Raw genomic sequence first — 22,970 nt, forward strand, 5'->3', positions numbered from 1 at the left:
AGTTTTTGTGATAACATTTACACACAAACTGACCACCAAACCCAACTTTCAGACGCCATCTTTATTTTTTAGCTCAACTGTCACGGAATGGAACGCACAGGATTGTGGGATATCAAAGGCAGCGAAATATACATCTATGCTGCCTTCAAAATTCGATCAGAAGAAGGTACCTCCAGAGACAGGAAGTGAAACAGAATTTGTATTTGGACGTGCTAACTTTTTAGAGTTTTCGGATGCAGCCAGTGTTATATATTTTGTGTCTCCTGCCAATGACGTCATAACCCCTCGATTTCCGGTTTTGTTTGGTAGAAAACATGGAAACACCAAAGACACTTTAATATGTTGTGGGTTTTAATAGACCGTTGACGACCGCACAGAGTAGAATTATAACAGAACTTTCAAATGTATCTAGTATGATAAAACAGCACTGCTTTTTTTCCCACATACACACGACCGGAAGGAGCGGAAGCGGTCGACTGTGGCATAATAAAAGCTCCGCTGCTTTCGAGCAGTGTGTCACGCTCGTTCAGCGGCCTCGTTTCGCTTCGACGGCTTTCAGCCTCACCCTGCTTCATTCTACTACAGTTAATAAATCATAAGATCATCCATGAACATGATTTCTGCCCGAATCCCGTCGGATTGCATCGGCTGTGGGGATGAAGACCACAACTCCCATGATTCCACAGTCACAGCGTCATAAAACTACGCCTTTGTCTATTTTGAATACGCGCCCTCTAGCGGCGAAAATTACATATTGTGCCTTTAAGTGAAAATGTGATGAATTCCGACATGATTTTTTTTCCCACATAGTTTTATTACAAAATTAAAACCACTCCCTGTTACATAATATTTCACATTGTACTTTGAAAATAACATTTATACATAATAAAGTTTTCCAAAAACATGGCGACTTTATATTGACTGACATTAGCACACTTTTTGGTATAAAAACAGCAGGACAGACGGAAATCTGCCAGAATTCACTTCGGAAGCATTTGCAATGACTATAAACTAATCGCAGATATTAAAGTATACATACCAGAATATACCCAATATGTCAAATAAATGATTAGACAAAATAACATTAGCTTGTAAACAAATAAAATGAGCAGAAATTAAAGAATGCTTGGAAAGTTGCCGGATTCATATAGGATGATGACATTCTCATGTGATGCATAGGGAAACAGAAAAAAAAAGTTTTTAAGTGACTTAACCACCAGCACCATCAACAGCGTGTAAATGACCTGTAGGTAATATGTTTTATTCAAACTATGTGCAAATAAGACACATCACAGGCGAGAGCTTTACATTTTACAATCAGGAACACTAGTATGCTGAATGATATTTGACCTCTGCTTCTCTCTCATTTTTAAATGGGAATACATTACCCTATGATTCGTTTTACCTATTATACAGTCTCTACTGACAGGAGAAACTTTCCCCGCCCAACATCTTCTGATTGTATGTAAGGATGATTCACTGGTGCCCTCATAGTGTCATATGTCAGTTCACAGATAGTGCTTGTATTGTTGGGGCAGGAGAAGTGGGTGGAGTCAAAAGGAGAGGGGGGTCAGATGAAGAAGAGAGCGGGCGGAATTAAACAAACTCCAGCTCCCACTGTTGACTGGCATGTTCCTCATTCTCTTCTCGAATCACTAAATGTTGTTTGTCGTATGTCTTACCCCCTGTAAAAAAAAAAAGAGAAATTAGATTGCCTGGAGAATGTTTTTAGTGTTGCCAAAATCACAATTTATGTTGAAACCCATATATTTATAAAGAAATTTAGATATTTTATATTCATAAGAGAAAGTATACACTACCATTCAAAAGTCTGTATAAAATAAAAAATAATTTTTTACGTTTTGTATGCTCACCGAAGCTGCATTTATTTGATCAAAAAATACAGTAAAAACAGTAATATTGTGAAATATTATTACAATTAAAAAAAAAACTTTCTATTTTAATATATTTTAAAATGTAATTTATTCCTGTGATGTCATATGATCCTGCAGAATATGAAATATTTGATATTATTATATCAAATCATTTTAATATGCTGATTTGCTGCTCAAGAAACTTTTCTTATTATTATCAATGTTGAAAACAGTTGCTTAATGTTTTTAACAGTGCTGCTTAATAAGTATATATATATATATATATATATATATATATATTTATTTGTATTTTTTTGTGTGGAAATTGTAATTGTGATGAATAGAAAGATTCTAGAAGATTAGAAAATTTGATTAAAAGATTAAAGATTAAAAATAGAAGATTTTTTCTTTACTGACACTTTTGATAAACTAAAGCAGCCTTGCTGAATAAAAGTATATCTTTATTTCTGACCCCAAAATTTAGAACGGTAGTGTATGGTGTTTATGGTATGGGTCATTACTTTTTTCAAAATTTTAATCACCTTTTAGCATAGTGTAATACTGCAGTATACAAATAAAAAAAAATGAATGTATTACTCAAAGTTTCTTAATTAATGCTAGCTAACATAATTAGATTAAAAAAAGTTGATCAGAAAAATGTTGTTTGATAGATTTGATAGATTTAGATGAAGTATGGCACGACACTGCTGGACACTGCTGTATTGATGTCAGCTACCCTTACATTTTAAATTCTAAACAAAAAGCTTTAATACATTAATAGTAATAGTAATAAAATAAAATAGTAAATAGTAAATAAATTGCCATATAATAAATAATAAAATAAATAGTTACAATATACAGTAATAAAGCTTGTGCTTTGTACATAAAGCACCAAACTATATCTTACCTTTGATATCCAGCACCATTCCGGGGAAGGTGACACTGGAAATTGTGCCGCTGACCTGAGCGCTCCATGTCTGCACTGGCACACGTGTTTCAGTCCACAGCACCACCTTAGCACCTGACTCGACATTACCCATTACCTGCAGACTCATGGTTCGAGCCAGCTGACAAAAAGAGAGCATACGTTTAAAAAATCTGAGAGGGGTTGACTTGAAGAAGTTGTAAACAATGAATAACTATACATGCATTATTCATTAACATCATGGTGTGCAAAGTACCTTGTTTTTGATGAGCCCGTCCTGATAAAGCCAAACATCACTCATTCCCTCTACCTGCTCTGTGACGACCACGCGGCCTGTCTTCATGTCCTCAACACCACCCTGCACTGATATGTAGTGGCCTGTCTCTTTATTTTTGATGCGGAACAGTCTTTGTTTCTATAGGGATGTAAACACACAATTAAGAAATGGACATACAAAATTATCGGAAATACATAAGAAATACGCTGTGTTTTCTAGTTATCTTGTGTAAATAATTAGTCATGTGAAGGGGATACTAACTTGTCTGACTGGATACAAGGAGCCGATACAGGACAGAGAGCTGAATTTATTCCAGTTTGTGATTTCAATGGGCTCCAAAAGGAACTGGCGCCCCCTGTAGTTACTATGTTCACATAACACCCAACTGCAAAGAGATTGATGTGGTTTTAATATATACATGTTAAAAATCTCATGCAAAATAGACATGAAACCTCAAATGTACAAATAATAAGCAGCACTGCAAACTTACCAGCCACTGTTGACCCTAACAGAGAGGAAATGTGCATTAAATCCTTCCTCCCACATGTTGTAAATCTGTGTGTCAATAGTGACCTCCCGACCTTCAAAGCACTCCAGTCCAAAGAGCGAGATTGACGGCACTGAAAAGGTCTGAAAGAGAGAACAAATGGGCAAAAAAGACAGTTACATGTAGTTAAATGTATCGTCTACGGATTTCTCATTGGGTCATGGCCCAGATCATTTGAACACTTCCTTTCCAGAAACATATTAAGAAAGCAGAGTTTCTGCTCACCATTGGAACTGCTTTGACAGAGCGAATGCTGGAGTCATTTGGGATGTCCATGCTAGTCAGGTTGGGATAATCTCCTTCCGACAAAACATACATGTTTCCTGTGAACTTCTCTCCTCCATATAGCACCCAACTGAAATGAACAGAGGGATACAAATTCAGAGTGTCACAATCTGAAAGAAATATATTAACATGAATATAATGAATGTTAATGCATGGTGAATCTAATGTTTACATTTGTATGTGTATGTGTCTACATGCATTTTAGGGCTGCTGTATACTTTCACAGCTCATCCATGCATCCATCGAAACTTTGATCCTACCCTAAATTTTCTCACTAACCTTCCTCCCACCACCCTGCAGGACTTGACACTGAGACTTTCAGGCAAACAGGCCTGGTTCTGATGACACACCCTACATGTGCCCTGGAAATCCAGCTCTGAGTAGAGCAGCACCTGCAGCAAAGAGAAAGAGAGGGCAAATGTTTCATTAAATGCAGTGCGTTAATGATGAAGATTTCCTTTACATACTACTGTTCAAAAGTTTAGAGTCAGTAAGATTTCAGATCAGCAAGGATGCATTAAATTGATTAAAAGTGACATAAAAAAATTGTAACACTGTTAAATAGGATTTCTATTTCAAATAAATACAGTTCTTCACTGTTTCCACAAAAATATTCAGCAGGACAACTGTTCAACATTATTAATAATAATGTCTCTTGAGCACCAAATCAGCATATCAGAATAATTTCTGAAGGATAATGTGACACCGAAGACTGGAGTAATGGCTGCTGAAAATTCAGCTTTTCCACCAAAGGAATAAATGACATTTTAAAATATATTATAAAAGAAAAAAGTTATTTTAAATTGTAATAATATTTCACAATCTTACTGTTTTTACTGTATTTTTGATCAAATAAATGCAGCCTCAGTGAGCATAAGAGATTCAGCTCACCTCATTTCTAAAGCTGGGTCCTTCACTAGGTGCCTGGAATACACAAGAACAACCTTATTAATGAAGTCAAGGACAGAATATTAAATGGAGATTCATAGGGGAATTCATGGCTATGAAATAATTCATGTCAATAAAATACTTTAATACTATTTCAGCACATTTAACTTCTGGTTGAAGTGGATTGCAGATGGTTATGAAATAATAATAGCATTTACAATGAATTACCAGATGCAAATGTTAACTAAAGAAACTGTTTAGTGATTGCGCCTCTCCAAGTTCTCGAATATCTACTCTTTATGCAAAACATTTTCAACCACACACAATTTGAGTTAACAGTCCTTGCACAAAGTGTTTGGATTAGATTAATGAATAATGAAATGCCTCTGACTTACTGTGAGGATGGGCTGTATGGAGCAGATGCGGTTGTCTTCAGAGCCCCAGTCTCCACAGTTGTTGTAGAAGCCTTTTTCCAAGACATACTGGTTACCTGAGAAATCCACATGAGAGTAGGCCACCCATCTGAGGAAAGAAAGAAAAATCAGTTCACATACTTATTAAAACACATACTTATTAAAACACCAGACTGCAATAAGACAATAACTCTCAGATAATGTACAGTGGGTACGGAAAGTATTCAGACCCCCTTAAATTTTTCACTCTTTGTTATATTGCAGCCATTTGCTAAAATCATTTAAGTTAATTTTTTTTCCTCATTAATGTACACACAGCACCACTTAAGGGGGTCTGAATACTTTCCGTACCCACTGTATGTGGAAGAGCTTTATAGTCACTCAAACATCGCTACATCAAAAGATGGAGGGATCAGAACATACGCTCCACTCAGCACGTGGATGGAGCAGGTGTTGATGCCGAACCCAAACAGCTCCACATCTGGGACAGCTTCTGTCACCTCAAACGTGGGCTCTTCATTCTCCACTTTCTCCTCTTCAGACATCCCATATAACACCAGCAGGGGCTCAGACAGGTCCTACAGGAAGCAGATTTTACAGTCCAAAAATGAACGCTTGTTAATTTTGAACATCTGTTAATTTCGTTTACAATAAGATTTAATGATGAAGTGCACTAAACACCAAAATGTTGTGCAAACTTAAATAGATTAATTCATAAATATGTGTATTATTTATTTATTGTATTAATGTAATACATATATATTAATATTTTCATTTTTAAAACAGATGTAGCAGTCATAGTATATTAACATAAAATAATATATTAATATTTTCTAAACTTTTCAGTATAAATATTTACATGTATTTATAGCTACTCACAGAAATTGTATTTAATATATTTAAAAATGTATTATATTATTGTTATTATTCATATTATTATTTGTAGTAGTAGTAGTACATTAATATAATATAAAATATTAATATTTTCAATATTTTTTTATATTCTTGTTATTATTCATTGCATTATTATTATTAACACCAGAATATTGAAATTAATAGTATGAATCTTGGTGAGATTTTATCATATACAAAAAATATAAAATAGTAAAATCTATTTTGTGTTTGTCTTACAGCCTGGATGACTCGGACCGAGCGCAGCTCTGAGTTTACTCCTCCCCACACCCGCCAGTCATGGTACTCTCCCTCCTCCAGAAGATACTGGTGACCCCGGAAACCCTCCTTCTCATAGCCCACCCAGCTACAAAACAGATGGAGTAAGTCAAGCAGAAGAGAGAGAGCAATACAACAAAATAAGTCAGATACTGTCCTGCATAGTGTGTAGTAAATAGGTCAGTTCTTGCTCTCTTCCCCACTTCATTCTCAATCAAACACAAATACTTTCAGTACTCACCAGCCTCCAATAACCTTAACGGATCCTGCACTGAACATAAACAATGATTGTTGCTTGTCCACTCTTGACAGGAACTCTCTCATGCTGGTGTAGATTTCTCTGCTTTTGCCAGTGAAATATGGCTTTTCATAGAGCACAATCTGTTAAAAACAAATTATATCAAACATGAATAATCCTTGATCCTGTAAACAACACAAATTACATGACTGCTTAATTACATGATAGCTGATGAACTTAACACTTACTTTTGGCTCGTAGAGGTTCTCCACTCTAGGTTCCCCCTACGAAAAACGCTTATATTAATATACATCCTTTAATTACTGGTAATTGCTGTGGAATCATCGATCAAAAAGGACAGCAGACTGAGGAGGAGACGCTTACTATTTTAAGCGGATGTAGGGAGCCCACGTATGGATGTGTGACGCCCCAGGCGGCTGGGGTGGGGAATCCCCCGACTTCAAGCACTCGCGGGACACCCTGAAAGAAGGGCTCTGCAAACACCAACCATCTGGAGGAAATCAAACACATGATGTTAACAAATAAACACTATGATCGAGCCCAAATGTAATATATGCATGCAAAAAAGTATTCCTTAGGTTTTCACCCAAAATCAACATTCACACTCCCAATTTGTCACATGTTGACGCTTGGTCAGGACCCTTTGGCGTCACTTTTTGACACATAGGGTACACCTTTAGCGTCACTTTTCAACATGCAGAGTCCTCCATTGCTTTAAATAAGAAACCTTTGGCGTCAATATGCAATAAGGCATTGGGAATTTTATCGTCATGATTAAATTATATTATATATTGGGTAATAATTTTGCCATTATTGCATATACAGTGTGTTGGGGTGTGATTTTTCAATGTAAACATTCACAACAATTTTATTTACATTACACTATTTACACATTTATGAGCACGTAACCCAACTCCTACCCCTAAACCTAACCGTTTGCAAATATAAAACATAGTATATAACAGGCAGATACAACTACAGTCACAATTTATTCAAAAAGTATTTATATTCCAAGTCTTCTGAGGCAAAACGATTGATTTGTGAGAGGAATAGACACGATCACCATCTCCATCTGCCGTAAAGCTCAGATCCTGTGTTGCAGTCTGTGAACAAATTCAAAAATTGCCTCCACAAGAAGCGTTACGTTAGCTTTGGTTGTGAAATGCCATTGGCTCTTGTGTGTCTCGTGACCGATTGCATCATGCTAATGTTCGGGGGTATCTTTTTAAATGAGACGTGAGCGCTTTAAGGGAGTGGGATCATTTTCAGCTATTTAAACCTTATGATTTACTCTGTTCTTCGCATAAAGATATCGTATGGCTTCAGAAGACTTGGAATGCAACACGACTTGTTTGTAATACTTTTATAAAGCTTTTTTTATTGTCAGTTTTTGCAATAAATACCTGTGACTGTACTTTTATTTGCCTGTTACATGTTTTATATTGCTCAGAAGTGGGTAGGTTTAGGGTAGGAGTGGGGTTAGGTGCTCCAAAAGATCTATGAAAGTACAAATTCATATAAAATTATTTCCATTTTTGCAAATGCACGCAAACCATTAAATTTGTCTTGATCTGACGCATAAGGCAAACAGTTGAAAGCAATGGAGTATCCTGCACGTCAAAAAGTGATGCTAAAGGGGTACTCTGAACATCAAAGGCGATGCCAACGGGTCCTGACCAAGCATCAATATGTGACAACTTGAGTTTGGAGTGAGAACGTGTTGCCAAAATCTGTGCAGAAAATGTCAGGAAGAGTTCTGGAATAAGCTGCACTGATCACTCACAGTCCAGCGTTGATGATGATGGAGTTTGCTTTGACTGGGAAGCCAAAAATTCTGGAGTCTTCTGACGTGTCTCTGAATGTGACCTTCTTGCCTTCTGCATTTTCTTCAGGGAAAAGGCTGATTTCAGGAACGCTGTAATCCTGGAAATGTAAAAAAATGTGTTAAACCTACTGAACATTGAGGGAAAAAAAACATAAAAAGACTACTTCTGCAAGCGTGAGTTCTTAAAAAGTCTGCAGAAGTCCTGCCAATGTACTGGCAGTTTTGCTTCAGGACACAAGGTGGCGCACTTGAACCTTTCATAACATAGCTATGATGTGACACTACATTTCAGTGAAACCAAAACATGATCCCATTCATCCGAGACATATTTACAAGCTACAATAATCTCGCCTCTTATGGTAAGAATCTCTATGAACTTGAATTTCAGCTATCAAAGAGATGACAAAAAACTACAGCAAACACAAGTCTGACATACCCTCACTGCTCGCCGTATGGATCCGATGAAGAACTTCCTCTTTAGCCGAGGCTTGGGCTCATGGTCCTCTTCCCCATGATCCTGCGTTGTTCCATTCTGCCGATCAACCACTTCTTCATCTGGTGGTCCAAATGGATTTGTCAGCTCGATGTCCCCCTCGTCCAGAGCGATCTTTTCCCCTTTGAATTCTGGCTTCTCATACAACACCCAACTTTGGAAGACAAAAGAGAGGACATAATATGAGGAACAGAACATACAACTTTCTATTCATCACAGAATCCTGAAAAAAAGTGTCAAGGTTTCCCAAAATTATTAAGCAGTACAGCTGTTTTCAACATTGATTGTATTAATAATAAATATTTTTTGAGCACCAAATCAGCATATTAGAATGATTTCTGAAGGATCATATGGCACCAAAGACTGTAGTAAAGGCTGATAAAAATTCAGCTTTGCCATCATAGAAATTAATTGCATTTTAAAATATATAAAAATAAAAAAGCTATTTTAAACTGTAATATCTCACAATATTATTGCTTTTAGTTTTTATCAAATAAATGCAGCCTTAATAAGCATAGCTTCTTTTAAAAATATAAAAAAAATCTTACCAACCCGCACATACCACAATTTATGACCCTTTTTTGAAATACCTAGCCTAGCAGCTATTACCCTAGTTCACTTCTGCTTGAAACACACTGACGCAAAGGTTTGACACCTGATGGAGCAAATGTTATGTTATGACATAATTTGGCAAACTACAATACAGCTGACTTTGCCTGATCGCTCAGATAAATTATGAGGGCAAACATGAAGTTGCTTATGCATAAACATAAATCAGCCAACTCTCTTTGAGCTGAGGGAGTGACAAAGGTAGATGATACAGTGGATTTGAGGTGTTCCTATTAGTATAAAATGTATAATTCAAAAACAGCAATTAGAAAAAGCTACATTTGTGTGTTTCTGCAGTTAATGATATTTTGCAGTGATTCAGAGATGTTTCATTGCTGGGAGGCAGAGAGAGTCTGCATGTTAAGACTGATGTGGAATGTGTCTGAGTCCCTTCACTAGCCAGTGTGACTACATTATTTAGTGTGCATTAATATTTACTCCTGTATATTTACTGTACTGTGTCGGTTAATATGTTGCATCATCCTGAACAGCATTATTATTTGATTACACCTATGCTTATAAGACAAGCATGACCTGAACCATTTTCATTTTTAATTTTAATTACTTAATTTAAGTAATTAATATTAATTTTGGCCAATTGCTCTGTAGTTGCAGGATAATGATGCCTATTATTATATATAAAACAAACAAACAAACAAAAAAAAAAAAAAGTTAAATTGATCAAAAGTGAAGACAGTAAAGACTTTAACAATGTTACAAAAGAAATTTCTATTTCAAATAAATGCTGTTCTCCTGAAAAAAGGGTATCACAAGCAGCACAAATGTTTTCAGCATTGATAATAAGAAATGTTTCTTGAGCACCAAATCAGCACATTAAAATTATTTCCAAAGGATCATGTGACACTGAAGACTGGAGTAATTGCTGCTGAAAATTAAGCTTTGCCATCACAGAAATAAATTACATTTTGAAATATTTCAAAAACATGAAAAACTGTGCCAACCCCAAACTTTTGAAAGGTAGTGTATGTGGCCTGCAAACATATGCATCTTTAAAACTTAAGTCCCCTGAAGTGCACACTTAAAATTATTTACAAAATATAGATCACAAGTGAGAGAAATTAAAATGATATGTGCATGCTTACATGAGCATGTCAGCTCAGCAAGGAGGTGCAGTTTGCGTTTGCCACTCACCCTCCTCTGATCACTCTGATTGAAATAGTGTCTGTAAACTCCCATGGTGTGGCATCCACAACATCACCACGCACTTCAATTCTCCCACCGGTCATTCCAGGCTTGTCATAGATTAACATCTAACAGAAAAAAGAAACGGCTTAAAAAGTCCCATCTTTTCTACAAAGACTGCATTGTTTAATATTTAACAATCTCAACCAGTAGGGGCAGCAGATGTGCTAATATTAGACAAGGGACAATCTGCCTTTGTCCTGCACTGACAGTGAAACATGTCCATTCGCACTGTCCTACTTTTGAAAAGCATATTTATTGTCTCAAAACCTTAAGGCTGCAATAATACACTGATGACTATAGTCAATGTCAGAGAAGGAAAGGACAAGAATATGCAAGAATAAGCTTGACAAGCCAGTTTCGGTGACCTTTTCTAAATCTTTTAATTTGCTTCTGATGAAGAACACAGGAATGTCAACCAAAACTAATTCAGTAGAGATGTATAATGCACATTAAAAGCTATGAATTGTGAAATATATAAAATAGATGTTTAGTAAATGTCACAGAGGCAAGTTGAATCATGCGTACTGGAAAAGCATTATTGTGGTTTAATGTTCCCACCAGACAGCAATCCTGAATGAACGAATGATAAAACATGATATTTTATGATAATATGCATAATTCTATTATACAATTAAATGTTATATTATGTATAAAATGAACTTGACATTACAGAATTTCAGATCTACGAAATCTTACATGAATGTTCTAGAAGAATGTTTCTGCCTCAGAGTTAAAAAAAATAAAAATATAAATATAAATAAATAAATATACTGTAAACAAACAAACAAACATAAATAAAGTCACACTATGAGATATAAAGTCGCCATTAGGAGATATAATCACAATCACAAAACTCCACAAAATCTAACTTAATTTTCTAACTTCCAAATACAAAAAAAAAGGTCAGTAGGCTACTAACAATTCATAATCCATCATTTCTTTTAAAAATCATTTGATAAAGGACATCATGTCATTTGTACCTCTCTTTTTATAATCCTTTACTGTCCAAACATGTATTTGGCAGATGAAGTGGCTCTAAATCTGCACTGTGCACTGCGGGCCTGTTACACACCCACTAATCTCTCTCACCTGTTCTTAAATACCAGCCTCAGGCTTTCCCACTTTTTAATATAATGAGCACATGCAGTAGAGCGAATATATGCAGGGCTTGGTTTGGCCTCATCAGATTCATTTAATATCAGTGAGAAAAGAAAGGACAATTGTGTGAAATATCTCACCTTCCCAGGCCGAGGATTGAGCTTTCCATGCTCCTTTTCTTTTGTGAGCTGAATAAAAAGAAAAAAAAAAGAAATATTTAAATGAGATGAAGCCTCCTTCAAATAAATGCAGATATACACACAGTGCATAACTTCTATTTTAAGAAAGCATTACAATTAAATTATTCAGAGTATGTTTGCACTAGTGGATAAGTAAAATATTATGCTATTATGATAATATCAGTCAGAAATCACAGAGTTACAAACACTATCAGACATTCAGTTCAAAACTATATGTCACATGAATTTAGGATAATTAAATGAATAAATCATATTCAGAAGAAGAAACTAATTTTACTGAAATCTAGATCCCTTGATTAAAATCCCCCAATTAAATTCTAAGGTTCAAAATAAATGTCAACATTCTTGCTATTAATTTTCTCATCTTCAATCCCCTCTGTACTGGTGATGGTGGTAAAGTTTGGCATTTCAGCATACAAACAGATCACCTTTGGTTCTTAAAGGAAACACTACACTCCTAAATCTAACCTTTGACAATAGAAGAACAAGTACTTTACACAACACTTGATGTTTCTACCTCTCAAAGTCACATGCAGGAAGATGTGAGAGGCTCACAGCCTTATTGTCAACCAGACTCTTTCAAAACAGTACTGGAATGCAGCAAAAATTGACTGATTGGTGTAATGCCTGTGTTTAAGACAAGCTGTTTGAAATGTTTATTATACTTAGAGTTCCTCAGGGAAACTACAGTATATACAGTACATGAGGGGAAACAAACTGAGAATGACATCTGCATATCTGCTGTTAGCATCTATGCTAAAACAAACCGTTGGCATTTGAAATGGAAATCAAGAGGTCAACTTATCAGGTGTAAGAGGTTCTCGCGCGGATTAATGGCTTTTGATGAATGCAAAGTTTTTACAATACATGTCAAGATCTCATTGTTTGTAAATGCCACATATTTATGCATGTAGGAGGTGATGAAAAGCCCTTCCCAGACTTTGCAGAGCGACATGCCTTTGCACTTGCAATGAGGCATGGCAAGGTTAGAAGAGAGACAACATTACACAAGAGTCCAAGTCAAATTCCTCTGTTTGCATATGGGGATGCTCTTAATGAAAAGTCAAATGCATGAGTTACATAATGCAGATGCTATAAAGCTACCTCTATAAACCTACCTCTATAGGTCATCCTCACTGTCAGGCATTGTGAAAATATGTTTTCCAGAATGTCAGAATATTTAAAATATGCATAGTGAAAAAGGTTGTGAGATGCAGTCGGTATCTCTACAGCCGATCTATCAACTCAATGGAACAGTGAATGTGACATCTTATAGATATCTAGCCAAATTACGCATAACTGCTTAAAATGTACCTACTTTTGTTTGGGGTGGGTCTTACTTTTAACTTCTGGCTATAATTAAACCTTTAAAAATGGACCTTTAAGAGAGCCTTTTGTTGGTGGCTACATTATTAATATGAAGGGCTGTTTACTCCTAGAATCCAGCAGGAAACTGAAAATCAGTCTATAGCCTATAGGGTCTCCACAAACTGATATGTGTGGAGCATGAAGGTGACATAATTGTTTTCTCTATATCTGTTCCAATTAGGGCTGTGCAATTAATCGAAAAACAGTTTCGATTTCGTCCTCCAACGATTATGAAAATACAGTAATCGAGATAAAACGATTATTGCGCCCCATTCCGCCCCCTTCTCTAGCGCTGCGCTTTCGTTCCTTCATAAAAGCCAAATTGCACATGCAAATCAGAAGAATCATGTAACGTGACTTTTGCAAAATGGGACGTGCTTGATTTATAGAAGTATATTTATTCATGTTTTTAAAAACGTGAAAGAGAACTTGCGCTGCTGCTCAGGAAAGTATATGCGCTCAGAGACGGAACAGAACACGGACATGTAAAGTCATCTTTTAGCTCAAGGTGCGCGCCTAAACGGTCAAATACACGCAAAAATGTGTCAAAATACGGCGCTTAGTGATTATTCATGCATACCTTCGTCGGTCATGTAATAAATGAAAGTAAAGAGTTGAGAATGAAAATACGCGTGTAACGGTAAATTGGATCCGTGCGGCTCTTAAAGTGACAGCAGTAACGGTAAATTGGATCCGTGTGGCTCTTAAAGTGACAGCGGGCTATTTTCCTGCTGCGACTGTGTGCTTAATATTAATCAAACAACAAAAGACAAATTCAAAATCACACACTGCTCTTGAGTGAAGGACCTTTGTAGCTTTAATAAGAAACAAACAAGTTTAATTCTTACAGTGAAGACTATGCTGTTTTATTTTACGTTGATTTGATTATTAATTTCTGTAGTAGACCCAGTGGCGGCTTGTCGGTGGAGGCAGGGGAGGCACAGCTTCCCCATAATTTTGAGGTGAAAATGGGAGGAGGACGATTTAATATTAATAAAATTCACAATTCATTTCAGTTCATGTCTCAGAATGTGTATTTTTTGTTTGTAATTTCACAGTTGTAATACCATAACGTGAAAGCGCCGCTTTTCTATCGCGAATGTGCCAAATCTGCTGATGCAATTACAACCGCTAATGATAGAGAAGGGTAGGGAGAGGCCGGGGGAGAGGTGAACTCTCGTGCCTCCGTTGGTAAAAAAAATTAGCCAATCACCATTGAGTGTTCACTTTCATTGCTGAGGAGTGTTGAGAAAAGAACCCTCGCAAGGGAGGCTAGCCTCCCTTCTGATATCAACCAATCATCATAGAGACGTAAATTAATTTTAAAGTGGTAAAGCAAATTATAATAATCGGCAGGGATCCCAGACCAATACAATTAGTGTGCCTCCTCTATTTTAAAACCCACGAGCCGCCACTGAGTAGGCCTAGGCTGTAAACTGCTTGAGACTTGCATAAAAAACATTAAAGCACAGTTTGTTTCATTTGTATCTTTTTATTCTAATGGATTTGTCCTTTGCTTTTTTATTACTGACAGTTGAATTATTTTCAATAATTTTGAGGACTTTTTGTTTGTTTGTTTGAAATCCCGCTGGTCTCTACAATGTAGATGTCATAGCAACCGTATTTACAGGAAATATATATTTGATATGTATCACTATCTTTAAATAAATCACTCATATAAAGTTTTGGTCATAGCCCCCTCATAATCGTGTTAAATAATCGTGATTACAATATTGGCCAAAATAATCCTGATTATGATTTTTGCCATAATCGAGCAGCCCTATTTACAATTGGCAAATTTACAGTAAACCATTGCCAACCCAAAGAAGGGTGTGTCTGAGCAGGACTCGACCTAGCCTGTCTTGGAAAATTATCAAAGCTAATTAGAGGAGACATAGCGAACGCAGTAAGATAACAAATAGCATCGCATTCCATCAGCCTCTCCTTCTTTCCCTGCCTACTAACAAGAGCCCCAGGGACGACCTGTTCTACTGATACCATTTCTGACCTGTGCTCAGAAAGTGCCAATTCAGCTTGATTATTCCTTACTCTCTTAAACCAGCCTAATTATATAGAGTTTGGTATTATGAAAATATATAATTTCAAGAGGGACATTGCTCTATGCATAATTACAGGAAACCAAACAGTTTGCTCTTTCATTGAAACCTGAACTATTATTATTTAGGGGGTTTTCATATTATGATATCATTACATGCGGGACAGGAAGTAGGATGCTCCTGTAAATGGGCTTATGTGGCATCAAGTAACAAATATAAAGATTTTTGCAAATTGAATTTTGATATAGAGTTGGATGTGGGTTGAACTGTCAGATAACTCAACATCATCACTTTATGTCAACACAGAGCAAGAGCAGTATGACGTGAATGACAGAGGTCAAGCTGTGTTTTACAGTGGATGTGTGATCATTTGAAGTTACTCCCTAGTGACAAACCTCTTATATCTAAATCATAAAAGTCATTCCCTTAGTAACATTAATATCATGTCACAGAGAAATGAACTTTCTTCACATGATCAAACTTGTGAGACATTTTAAAGCCTTATATGCTGAACCCCGATATACAGTGGGTACGGAAAGTATTCAGACCCCCTTCAATTTTTCACTCTTTGTTATATTGCAGCCATTTGCTAAAATCATTTAAGTTAATTTTTTATACGACTGTATATATATGGATCAGAGAAATGTCTAGCGGATGAAAGTGTGCACGATTCCTTTACCAGCTGAAGGTTGCACCTTCCCATAGTAACTATAAACCCTAACCAAACTACAGTTTTGGTGAAGTTGCTGTGGTTAAAATCAAAATTTGACTTGCAAACTCAGGCTCTGTTCAGTAAAGAGAAGCAGTAATAAAAAAAGACAGAACTGCTCAGTGTCTGTTTTGGAGGACAAGAGGAAACGTGAATATTGCATGAGGACTGTGGTAATGTATACTCCCTTCAATCTCTATTGTAAACCCTTCATGGTGAGGTGACATAACACCCCTTCTAGCCTTTCATTCACTGAGGTTTAAGGTGCTCAATCCAACCCCTGAAGAGTCTTGCAGAGTTTTTTTTGCAGAGTTTAGTTCCAACTCTAATGACACAGCCAAAATTCTAGCCAGGTATGTGGGTACAATGAAGGAGGGTTGGAACAAAACTCTGCAAGATATCCAGGAACAGGGCTGAGTAGTCTAGGTTTAGGGCATCCTACACCTGAACAGGTCTAAAAACAAAGCGCATCAGACATTTGAGGTCTAAAACAATCCACATACTATGTTACACAATGCTTGGTGTAAGTGGTTTCATATCAGGTTACACTAAGAGGCTGACTAGGAATGGGAAAAACAGAGCAGTGACATAATACGAAAACAACACTCTCATTGATTCCATGCCCTCATTCTCAGAGTAGTAAACTTCACCATGGCACCCTTTTGCTCTCTATTTTAAAAATACTTTACTGTTGTAGTGCCTAAGTGTTTGATGTAAATGAAGATACCAACAATGCCAACATGTATTGTGACAAAGCAATACTCACATATGCATCAGGGAAGGCTCTGTATTTGAGGAGTATGTTCCGCTCTGGTTCTGGCTTTTGATTCACTTGGAAGCTCTTGGTGTCATTCATTAGAAGACCTCCGTCAAGACTACTGCTGCGCTGAAGACCCAAAGGTTGAGAGTTCTTGAGGAGAGTTTCGGAGGGCAGAGAGCGGTAAAGTTCCATAGTGGACTTGTGGTCGAAACTGGAGGTATCTTGCGAGTTTTGTTGGAGAGATGGAGCCACGCTTATTCGAGAAGTTTCAGTGATCCCACTGAGGGAATTTGATGGAGAAGTGAGGTATGAGAAGCGCTCGAAACGTGAACTGAGCAAGGCGTCAGATCCCTTGGTGGCTGAGCTTATTCGCTCTTGACTAGGGCTGATCTCAGGGAGAGATGCTGCACGGAAGATGGAGCGGTTTGAGGCCTTGTTGTTCTCTGTTGGCTGGAAGAAGAAGCTGTTCTCCAGGCGAGATGAGCCTCCATTCATGAGTCCTTTTGTAGAACTCTCTTCGGGACTCAGCTCGTTGAGTGAGCCCCTGCGCATGACCATGCTGTTGAGGGCTGAAGCTCGCAGAGGCAGGGAGAGCCCCCGATTCGGGGTCTCTCCGAGCTGCTTTTCCTTCATCATGGTCAAAGGAGAGCGCATGTCCTTGGGGGAACTCCAGTTAAGGCCAATGTCTAGAGGTAAGCTAGAAACTCCATTCAACAACTTTGGCTCAGTAATAAGTGAGACTGGAGTACGAAGAGAGAGTGGAGTAGGGGGTGAGATTGGTGCATCCTCTTCAATAGGTGGCAGTGAAGAGAAGGGAGTGTTGGATGGGGTGCGTTGAACCCTTTGCCGGGCCGGTCGCTCCATGCTCTTGAGAGTGTCTACCAGGTTATCCATTTCTGAGAAGGATGAGGAAGAAAGAGGCTCAGGCTCAGGGCCAGTGGGTGAGGGAATCAGCTCTACCCGCGTAGCTTGGAAAACATCAGAGGAGTAGTCGTCTGCCTCCACGATCATCAAGCGGGAATCGAAATGTGCCTGTGAGTCAAAGACTGTTTTTCTTATCTCCTGCTCTCCCTCTCCCTCTCTCACGACAGGTAAACTAAGCTCCACCCTGCTCCTCCCACTAGTGTAACTCTCATTCCTCTGATGAACTTCGCTCTCCACAACTTTCCAGTTACTGTTGCCAAGGCTACCGTTAGTCTCTGAGGAGAAAGCAGTATGCTGGGTCTCGGGAGAGTGAAAATGAGACATGTAGACTCCTTTTTCATAGCTGGGGGACAGTTGAGAGGAATGCAGGTATGTGCTATCTGTGAACGTGTAGTCTGAACTCTCTGTGAGGCTGGACTGCTTTTCTTCAGAGTTGGAATGGAGACTTTTCCACCTCCTCTCAAGCTCAGGACTGGCTCTGCTTGGTTCTGACTGATCTCTTAGCCTGATGCTGTCCAATGGACTTTCATGGTTCCCAAAGTTGCCCTCTTTGTCAATGCTGACCAGGGACACTTTGCGGACCACCATGGTATCCCCTCTGCCTTCTCGAGAAGATGATGGTCGACTGAGCTTCGTACTTAGCACCGAAACACCAGAGTTCATGTCTGTATCAGATGCAGTCTCAGTTTCCAATTGGTTTACTGTTTCTGACTCGTCAATCACTGTACTGAGAACAGTGGATGCATGAAAGAACCTAGAACAAAAGGATGAAAGTGAAATAGAAAAAAAACATCAATCCTTTAATCATCTTTTTATAACGATACTCAGCACACATTTCAAAGCTACTGTGTTGTAAGTCAAACATTAAAATGTAATTAGAAGGGACTACAAAGCTGCTGTGTCACAGTATTTGACTATAATACACCTGAGGTCTATGCCCAATAAATATGGAGAACCTTGGCATCTGTAGTTTTAAGAACGAATTCTGTTCATGTGATAAGGAATTTGAAGCTAGTTTGATTCATGAATCCCTGAATGAATACATTCATATTTGAAGTAGAAGCATAAAAAAGCACAAATGGAAGCCAGATCATGCAGGGTATAATTGTCCCTTTCTATGGGAGTGTATTGCAAGGTGAGTTTCTTGAGAAACGACATGTTAAAAGGGCACTTCAAAATGAATCACAGTTTTAATCACACACACCATACAACAGTAAAAAGATGAGTGGAACTTCATAATCTATATCACATGAAATTTTACTAATGGAACAGACTACATATGTAATCACCTTACAACATTAAGCATGTAACAATAACAGTAAATATAATCAATAAATATGTAAATGTGTCAATTGCTTCAGTAATCAGGGCATTGCCTTCTGGGTACAGAGCAAGTGGCATCTGTGGTGTTGCCTTTTTCAACATGATGTATAAAGACACAGTTCATAACCCTTACCTGAAAAAAATAAAAATAAGAATAAAAAAATAAAACACATTGCAATGTAATTTATCACTATCCTCATAAGCGATGTCTCTTCATCAACTTTGTAGTAATGCGTTTTTACCTGACATAGCAAATATTATCAATTGATTTGGCATTATGATGGCACTATTAAAAACAAGAATAGTGCACTTTGCACTATTTAAGAATAGTATCCCATGCACTTTGGATGGGATAAATGCAGAGCACTAATTCTGAGTATGGGTCACCATACTTGGCCACATGTCACGTCACTTCACTTCACTTAATTGATATTAAAGAAACAATTACTTATAATTTGACTAAAGGCAAGACACAGAGACAATATAAAGAGGAAGTGTCACTTCATATGATGAAGAACAGAGAAAAAACATGCTACATGTCATGTAGTTTATTTTTCACTGCATTTAGCCCTGAGACACTTAAAGGGAGAGGCATCAAGTTATATCAGTTGGCAGAACTAGTCACTCTGGATCATCTACAGTAAATCACACCCCCTGGTGGTAAAGCTGAGCCTCACATTCCATCTTTGGTCCCCTGCAATTTAAGATATAATCGACAGATTTTAATAAAAATTCTTAGAAATGCATTCACTAGCTATACTGCACCACCATACACACCTGTGTAGGAGATTCTGGGCCTACATATTTACATATTAGTTCAGGTGAATTTCCAGAGCATTTTGTCTACATTCTGAGAATTGTTGTGGCTCTGATCTTGGGTGATGGCCAAGCTCTGTTTTGTGGTTATTTGCATGTGTTCACCACACAAGCCTCACTGGAGAGATACAATAACTTAAAACAAAACATTATTGCCCAAATACAAGTGTTTTTTCAAGCTGTCCGTTCAAGTTACATTGATTCTCTTACAGCCTTTGATTTAGAGGTCAGGTGCATTAGGAATGTAGATGTTTGTGTGTTTAGCCAATTCACATGCTATGTGACACACTAGCGAGATCTGTAATTGTCCCTGTCAGTTAAGGTGTAGCTTAAAGTATCCATTTCACTTTAATAGAAATGGCATCTATAATTGCCGACTGGTCCCTAACAAGCATTTCTGAGCATTTACACAAACACTTACATGACCATTCTAGACTGGGAGAACTGCCTAGTGAACTGACTGTTTCAACCCAGCAAATCCTGCTACAGAGCATGTCTGTTTGTTAAAAACCATGATCAATTCAAAGGTCTGTGTTCCAGATATGATGCAATACCTCCCCCCTATGAGTATAATTCAATTTTGGATCTATCAGTGATTCTATCAACAAGATTACTTCAAATTTTATATTATAATAATACAATTGTTCAAATTTTTTATATTGTTATAGTATATACATGACTTGTGCTAAGTGCATGCTAAGGATTAGACAATGTGTCAGCAGCACTCATTCCCAAATGAACATGCATAACACATTTGCTCAAAGGTAAAATAATATTAACTTTACATCATTTAATTTACATTTCTTGAAAGACAGATTTAAAAAGTGCATATGCCCATGTAAGAATAATGTCCGATCCATTTTTACAACTTCATGAGCACATTCTACTGACAATCATACTGTTCTCGGAAATCTCTGGTTCATTCTTGATGGAATGTTCCATAAAGCTGGTCTGAGTCAGTAATCAAAAGGGGGCGGAGCTTACCAAAGGGTCATTTGTAGTAAATACTCCATCAGACTCATTTTCGACAGTTTACTATAGTAATTGAAGGGATTATTTCAGCTTTTCCAGACCAAAAAAAGGAACATTGGAATTTCCATAAAATCGCCTATATAAACCAGGAAATTAATTTCAAATAAGGGTCATGGACAGCTGTCCTCCATCTAAGTACGTTTTATCATTTTTTTTTTTTTTTGCTAAATGTCAAAACCAAAGTTAAATAGCACATTTACACTTCCAGGCAAAAACATTTAACATTCTATTCATAACATATCTGATGAGACATGTTAGGAGACTCATCTGCTCATGTTATCAGCACTGATAACAAGGTTGAAGCTAAGAATATACAAATAAGAACAAGGCGGGGGGGGTATTATATATAAATATAAATAATTTACAAAATAAATAATTTGTATTTATTTTGTATAAATACAAAATAGTTGTGTATTTTGTAACAACTGTCTGTCACTTGCATCCCTGCAATCATTCTAGACATCCACATACTAGGCATCCTATGTCATGTAAATCTTCCCCTGCAATTCACATTCACAGTAAGAGGCTGAAAAATAAAACCAAACAGAAGTTAAGTGAATTGAACTAAACTGAACAGAGTGTAACTGAATGAAATACATATATTCCCACGAACAAACAAGTGCTGATGCGTCTCTGATGCATGGAAGAGCATCTTTACAATAAGTAAATACTGCATTAAATATGATGAAATATCAATAAAAAGAAATGCATTTACGTAGGTTTATGTTAATTTATAAATATAATATTTTTCTCTGTTAAATCATGTTTGTACAAAATACATTAATGTACTAGCATCAGTACCAATGAACATCATGTTAGCCACTGCATTTAACTGACACACAGGCATAAAATAAGCATTACCAATTGCAAAGTGCAGTATGCAAATCCATCAGCCACATTCCTGGTGGTTATACTTGTTTGCCTAAGGAAGCATTCAAGAGGATCTCAGCTGTTTTGGCATTGGCCTTCATTCATGAGGGCTATTTCAAGAATGTGTATCATCAAGTATGAGTCAACAGCATACTTTGAACTACCTTACATTCCTTTAGCAGCCCATCCCATTCAAATGAACGTAGAGATGTGGGGTTGCGAGTGGGTGAGGCTTTGATAAACCAGTCCCTTCTTGGGATAAGAACTTCAACCTCACTTACAAAAGAATTTGAAGTTCATCTTAACTATTCTAAAAGAGACAGAATAATCATTCTGTATATACTCCATGAAAAACAATGAAACTGGCAGGGAGAGAAACAGAAGCCAGAATATAAAGTTGCTGAACACGTGGAATAAGAAGGGCACTGTACATAAACAACTTTGTGCTCATATCCATCTCCCATAATTTGACTTCATCTCATATATCACTTTAATCATAAAAATTAACAACCATAAACAAAGGCACTTCATATAATAACCCCTTTTTTAATATCTTGTTCTATACTTTTCTTCATTTCACTTTTGTTTTAGCTTGAGCACACACTCATACTTAAAACTTGGCATGGTGTACTGCAAATATTGATGACCATCATGAGAAACTGCTTTGAAAGTCACTTTGGATAGTGACGTCACCTAAATGAAATAATATAAATGTGATGTGAATCACTTTAGGGGTACATTGCGGTCAGAATTGAGGGGTTACATTTGTCTGTTCCCCATGTGAAAAGTGTGTAATTCAAGCAAGATAAGCTGAATTGATTTTGCATCTTCTATTAAACCAGTGTTTCCCAACCGGGGTGCCGCGGCACCCTGGGGTCAACTGTAAAATTTAAAAAACACTGAGTGAGCAAAAATTCGTGAGATAGCTAGTTATAATGGTAATTAAATAATGTTTACATATGTACAAAAGCCTACATTAAAATCTGTCATATAAATTGGTCTCTTCATTAGAAATTAGCCTACTGATTGCCACCATTGATGG

At 37.1% G+C, this 22,970-nt stretch overlaps 1 protein-coding gene across 1 annotated transcript in view; it reads right to left on the minus strand.

Annotated features, from left to right (window-relative positions):
* Positions 1-838: 838 nt before the first annotated feature.
* Positions 839-22,970, minus strand: part of LOC107688366 (serine-rich adhesin for platelets-like) — a 41,910-nt gene continuing 19,778 nt past the window's right edge. The window contains exons 4-22 of the mRNA XM_016486015.1: positions 16,970-18,641; positions 12,010-12,057; positions 10,718-10,836; positions 8,900-9,110; positions 8,422-8,561; positions 7,002-7,128; positions 6,866-6,901; positions 6,621-6,760; positions 6,341-6,467; positions 5,633-5,787; positions 5,192-5,318; positions 4,800-4,832; positions 4,188-4,300; positions 3,849-3,978; positions 3,567-3,706; positions 3,338-3,461; positions 3,056-3,214; positions 2,782-2,941; positions 839-1,685 (exon numbers count right to left, since the gene is read on the minus strand). Of these exons, the coding sequence (XP_016341501.1) occupies positions 1,597-1,685; positions 2,782-2,941; positions 3,056-3,214; positions 3,338-3,461; positions 3,567-3,706; positions 3,849-3,978; positions 4,188-4,300; positions 4,800-4,832; positions 5,192-5,318; positions 5,633-5,787; positions 6,341-6,467; positions 6,621-6,760; positions 6,866-6,901; positions 7,002-7,128; positions 8,422-8,561; positions 8,900-9,110; positions 10,718-10,836; positions 12,010-12,057; positions 16,970-18,641 (3,850 nt within the window). The 3' untranslated portion in view covers positions 839-1,596. The remainder of the gene's footprint in view (positions 1,686-2,781; positions 2,942-3,055; positions 3,215-3,337; positions 3,462-3,566; positions 3,707-3,848; positions 3,979-4,187; positions 4,301-4,799; positions 4,833-5,191; positions 5,319-5,632; positions 5,788-6,340; positions 6,468-6,620; positions 6,761-6,865; positions 6,902-7,001; positions 7,129-8,421; positions 8,562-8,899; positions 9,111-10,717; positions 10,837-12,009; positions 12,058-16,969; positions 18,642-22,970) is intronic.

The sequence above is a fragment of the Sinocyclocheilus anshuiensis genome, unplaced genomic scaffold, assembly GCF_001515605.1.
Source record: "Sinocyclocheilus anshuiensis isolate Anshui unplaced genomic scaffold, SAMN03320099.WGS_v1.1 scaffold209, whole genome shotgun sequence".
Classification (NCBI taxonomy): domain Eukaryota; kingdom Metazoa; phylum Chordata; class Actinopteri; order Cypriniformes; family Cyprinidae; genus Sinocyclocheilus; species Sinocyclocheilus anshuiensis.